Genomic DNA, 4,778 nt, shown 5'->3' with positions numbered 1-4,778 from the left:
GCCCCGCCCGGCCCCTCCTCGTGTCCAGGAGCCTAAGTCTCTCGGCCCTTCGGCGGGCCACGGGCACCTCGGCGCCGCAGTCCCTTCCCTGTGGTTCTTCAACCAGGACCTCCCTGTTCCCCGAGGCTTCCCTGCACCCCCCACGCTTCTCCTTGACTCCTCTCTGCACCTCCATGTCCCCCCTCCACCCCTCTCACCCCCCACCCCAGACTTCTCCCTGCATCGCCACCAGGCTTCTCCCTATACCCCCACGCTTTGCCCTCTACCCCATCAGGTTTCTCCCCCCAACCCCAGGCATTTTTCTAACCATTCTCACTCTCCAGACTTCTGCTTTTGGCCTTAGCTGTCCCTCTAATCCTCCACGCCCCTTCCTGGACCCTCTGGCCCTACCCCTGGACTTTCACTGTCCACCCAGGCCCCTCCTTGGATCCTCAGGTCTTCACCAGGCTTTTCTCTGCCTCCTTTGGCCCTTTCTTGCACCCCAGGTTCCCTAGGTTCTGTCCTCCCTGGATCCCCCAGGACCTTCCCAAACCCCGTTCTAGATCCTCAGTCCCTGCCTCCTAAGGAGGACCCTCCCGGGACCCCCAGACCCCTCTCTGCGTTTTCAGGGCCTTCCCTGTATGCCAGGTCTCCCCTCTAGCGTTTCTGGGCTCCTCCCTGTATCCTCAGGTCTGTCTTCCCCAGCTCTCCAGTCCTCCTCAATTCCCTCCTTGCTCCCCCAGGCCCTTGTCTGTAGCCCTCCACTATCCCTTCTTTGCCCATCTCTGTATTTGTTTGTCTTTATTCACATGCCCTTCTCCAGCTTCCACTCTCTTCCTTGTGCCCTCCGGTAGCACCCCCCTTTTATTTATCCCCTGTCTTCCTGTCTTTTCTGGACCCCTCTCACAACTGTTCCAGCTTCTCATGTCTCCCCCGTCCTTTGCCATTTCCCATTCACTCCTCTCCCAGGGCACAGATGGGCCTGAAGCGCCACGGTGTGTGTACCTGGCAGGCCCTCCGTCAGTGTTAAGGGTTTGTTTAGGCCTTTTTTTTTTTTTTCTTACTCTCTTTGTTTTCTCTCCTTTTACCTTCCTTTTTTTTTTGGACCCGTCTGCCTCTTCATACTGTTCCTTTTTCTCCCCCCCCCCCCCACCTCTGCTTTTGTCCTCTGAGTTCCTACCCTTCCCCTGGAATCCTTGGAGAGGGAGCAGGTGCTAGGATCCCTCCTCTGCTCTCCCTCCCCTGCTCTCCCTCCCCTCACCCTCCTCCAGGCTGCCTTGGGCTTCTTCACCCAGAGCCTCCTGACCATTCCCGAGGGCTGCTGGGGAGGGAGGCGTTGGAGACCAAGGCTGGCCTGAGAGTAGGGGTGGAGGCGGCAGAACAGTGGGTCCTGGCTGAGCGGGTGGGAAGCTTTGACTTCTTCCTCAGTGAGGGATAGAGGTGGAGCCAGCTCCCAGCTGACTCCCACCTCCCGCAGTGCTAAGCCTGGGAGGTGGGTTTTTCAAGACTGCCAATTAATCAGCCTCGCCTGGGCCAATAGGGACTTGTTTCTGAGTGTGTGTGCATGAATCCGAGTGTGCACACAGGTGAGGAGGGTTTGCATGTGTCAGGTGTTCTATAAGTGTGTGCATATGAGGTGCCTGCCCACGCCCGTGTGTGCATATGGGAGGGTTGTGTGTGTTTGGCGGGTTTGTGTCTGGGCTGCAGCGCATGAGAGAGATACTAATGTTGATGGCTGGCATTTCTCCTGGGGTTTCCCCAGTATCAGAAGTACTTGTTGCATTTCATCTTCCCTGGCAGCACTGTGAAATTAGTGTTGCTTTTATCTCCATTTTATAGATGAGGAAACTGCAGGACTCGCCAGAGTCGCACACAGCTTCTTGGGCACAGAGCAAGCACAAGGCCAGGCCCTCCACTTCCTGCTCCTGCTTTGCCCTCACTCTCCGCTCTTCACCAGAGGCAGTATGGTCCAAGGGGCACCATGGGGCCTGACAGAGTGACAGCCCGAGAACTGTGCGAGAACGACGACCTGGCCACCAGCCTCGTCCTTGACCCCTACCTCGGCTTCCGTACCCATAAGATGAATGTCAGGTGAGGCAGCCCAGGGGCAAGGGCGGCCCATGGGATTCAGGGAGCACCCCCCGCACTGCTGTCCCTCAGCCTGGTCGTCCCCTTAGCTCCAAGTGGGGGTTGGGGGCGGGGCCCGGGAAGGCCCTGGGACCCAGGTGTGCCCTCTCCCCCAGCCCCGTGCCCCCCTTGCGGCGACAGCACCACCTGCGCTCAGCGCTGGAAGCTTTCCTGAGGCAGCGGGACCTGGAGGCTGCATACCGGGCCCTGACGCTGGGAGGCTGGATGGCCCACTACTTCCAGAGCCGGGGCCCGCGGCAGGAGGCTGCCCTCAAGACCCACGTGAGGGAGCCCTCCTTTCCCCCGCCCTCGGCCGCGTGTTTTCCCTGCTCACCTCAGCTTGGCCCGACCTGGCAGATGCTCTAGAGCCCGTCAGTGCAGCCCCTGGGGCCCCCTGACTTCCTAGCCCTTGGGACCATCTGAGGCAAGGCTCAGAGAATCCTAGGAGAGGAGAGTTGGGGAGGCCCTCTGAGATGGAGTCCAACCTCTTCGTTTGACAGATGAGGAAACTGAGGCCAAAGAGGGGACGTGAGTCCCCCGAGACCACACAGCGAGTCAGTGGCAGAGCAGGCCTAGAGCCCAGGAGAGAGGAGAGAGGGCCACGGACGTCCCTGCCCCACCTCCTCAACACCCCCCTTACCCCCCAGATCTATCGCTACCTCCGCGCCTTTCTGCCTGAAAGCGGCTTTACCATTCTGCCCTGCACCCGATATTCCATGGAGACCAATGGGGCCAAGATTGTGTCCACCCGTGCTTGGTAAGAGGGTGGGACTCCCCTGGGGGCTGCGGGGAGAGGAGACCCTGCTCCCTCAAAGGAGACGGGCCCAGAGGGGACAGGGAAAAGACTCCTGTGTTCATTGGCAGCTGTCTGGGAAAGAGAAAGGGGCTGGTCCTCTGCGCACTGCAAGAAGGAGGTGGACAGGGCCCAAGAGCCCCTTGTTTCCCATTAACAGTGCTGCTGTGGGATGAGACTCCAGGTGCGACCCCGGAGTTCTTGGGGCTGCCAGGAAAGAACTGGTCTTCTGCCTGGGACTAGCTGTCCTTTCTTAATCCCAATCTGAGCTCCTGCAGTGTACCAAGCACTGCAGGGTGCAGTGAGGGAGACCCTGCCCCACTCCTGCCCCTGCCCAGCTCAGTCTGGCCTGGAGGCAGGTGGCAACAAAGTCAACATGCACTTACCAACCACTGCTGTTGCAGGCTGCAGAGGAGCCAGCCGGGGAATGTTAAGGAAGGGTTCGTGGGGTGAGGCTTAAACAGATGGGGAGGACATTGGGGGAGTACAAGTAGGAACAAATAAAGGACTAGAGGAGCTAAAGGAGGCACCCCCATACCCGGAGCACTGAAAGTGAGGGGAGACAATGGAGGAATCTCATCTGCGCTGGTGCCTGCCAGTGAAAGAGGACAGTCATGAAGGCTTCCAGCAGGGGAAGGATCCTAGGCTGGCTGTGAGCTGGAGCAGGGAAGCCTACCAGGTAGGAGGGGAAGAGAGAAACAGTTGTGAGAAGCGTAATGTTGGATCCTGCCCACAAGAGGCCCCTCTCCCTGGATGCTTCTGGGGCAAGGGGCTTCTGTGCCCAAGTGGTAGTCAGGAGGCATTGCTCACAGACCCACAGCCTGGCCTCTCGGCAGGAAGAAGAATGAGAAGCTGGAGCTTTTGGTGGGCTGCATTGCAGAGCTGCGGGAAGCGGATGAGGGGCTGTTGAGAGCCGGTGAGAATGACTTCAGCATCATGTACTCAACCCGCAAGCGGAGTGCCCAGCTGTGGCTCGGCCCTGCTGCCTTCATCAACCACGGTGAGGGCCGAGGCTGGCAATGGGGCTGGGAGGGACAGGAGCACTGGGAAGGAGGGTCCCACCCTCTCAGTGTGCTCATCAACCTCTCCTCTCTCCCCTGCCCCCGGCCAACTCCAGACTGCAAACCTAACTGCAAGGTGAGACCTGGGGATGCATGGGGTGGGCATGTGAGACGTGAGGGGCGCCTGGGGCCCGGGGGAGGGATGTTTTGGTCAGTAAAGAGCCCAGAGCTGTCACTTCTCTCTTGCTTCCCTCTTGACAAAGCAGTTTCTCACTCTTAGTAGCCACTTGTGTTTGGCTATGGTGCCTAGAACGGGCAGAGTGGGTGTTTGTTCCCAAGGCTGTCAGAAGAGGAAGGGGCTTTGGCTTGGCTGGTGTTGTCCCAGCTGTTTGCACAGTCATGCTAGACCCTGGCTTGCCAGCTGCTGGTGGCATTCTTTCCTCTCTGAAACCAAGCTGGGAGCTTTGCTAGTTTGAGAGGGGAGTGTGGTGATAGGGAGATAGAAAGTGGCAGCTAGGGCCTGGTGCCCAGGACCCTCATCCTCCCAGGGAGGCTGCACAGACAGCTGTGATGACAGGAGCAGGGGAGGGGCTGATTCATGCCACTGGGTGAGACCAGAGAGAGTGGGCAGAGGGGCAGGGCAAAGTGGGAGGAGCCACCAGTGCTTCGGTGTGATGGAGCAAAGGGATTGAGGGGAGAAGGCCCCACTAAGGCCCTGAATGTGCACTCTGCAGAGCAAAGACCTTGAGCAGCATTGGTGGGATTCCCCAAGGTGTGACACAGGAGTCAACTAGGTTTGAATCCTGGCTGTACCACCCTGGCCTTGGTTTTTTTTTTTTTTTTTTTTTTTTTTTTAAAAAAAATGACCGGTAAGGGGA

At 58.7% G+C, this 4,778-nt stretch overlaps 1 protein-coding gene across 8 annotated transcripts in view; it reads left to right on the top strand.

Annotated features, from left to right (window-relative positions):
• SUV420H2 (suppressor of variegation 4-20 homolog 2 (Drosophila)) overlaps positions 1–4,778 on the top strand; it is a 9,299-nt gene that overhangs the window by 279 nt on the left and 4,242 nt on the right. For 6 of the 8 annotated variants that reach the window (XM_008591292.1, XM_008591295.1, XM_008591296.1 and 3 more), the window contains exons 2-6: positions 1,819–2,070; positions 2,223–2,388; positions 2,754–2,863; positions 3,736–3,899; positions 4,017–4,036. In XM_008591292.1, the coding sequence (XP_008589514.1) occupies positions 1,961–2,070; positions 2,223–2,388; positions 2,754–2,863; positions 3,736–3,899; positions 4,017–4,036 (570 nt within the window). In that variant the 5' untranslated portion in view covers positions 1,819–1,960. Of the gene's footprint in view, positions 1–1,544; positions 1,566–1,818; positions 2,071–2,222; positions 2,389–2,753; positions 2,864–3,735; positions 3,900–4,016; positions 4,037–4,778 lie in introns of those variants that run through there. The other 2 variants (XM_008591290.1, XM_008591294.1) reach the window with 2 other exon arrangements.

This window comes from Galeopterus variegatus, unplaced genomic scaffold, assembly GCF_000696425.1.
Source record: "Galeopterus variegatus unplaced genomic scaffold, G_variegatus-3.0.2 Scaffold6809, whole genome shotgun sequence".
In the NCBI taxonomy this organism is placed as follows: domain Eukaryota; kingdom Metazoa; phylum Chordata; class Mammalia; order Dermoptera; family Cynocephalidae; genus Galeopterus; species Galeopterus variegatus.
The sequence above is the reverse complement of the archived record's forward strand: the minus strand, read 5'-3'. Positions and strand labels throughout refer to the sequence as shown.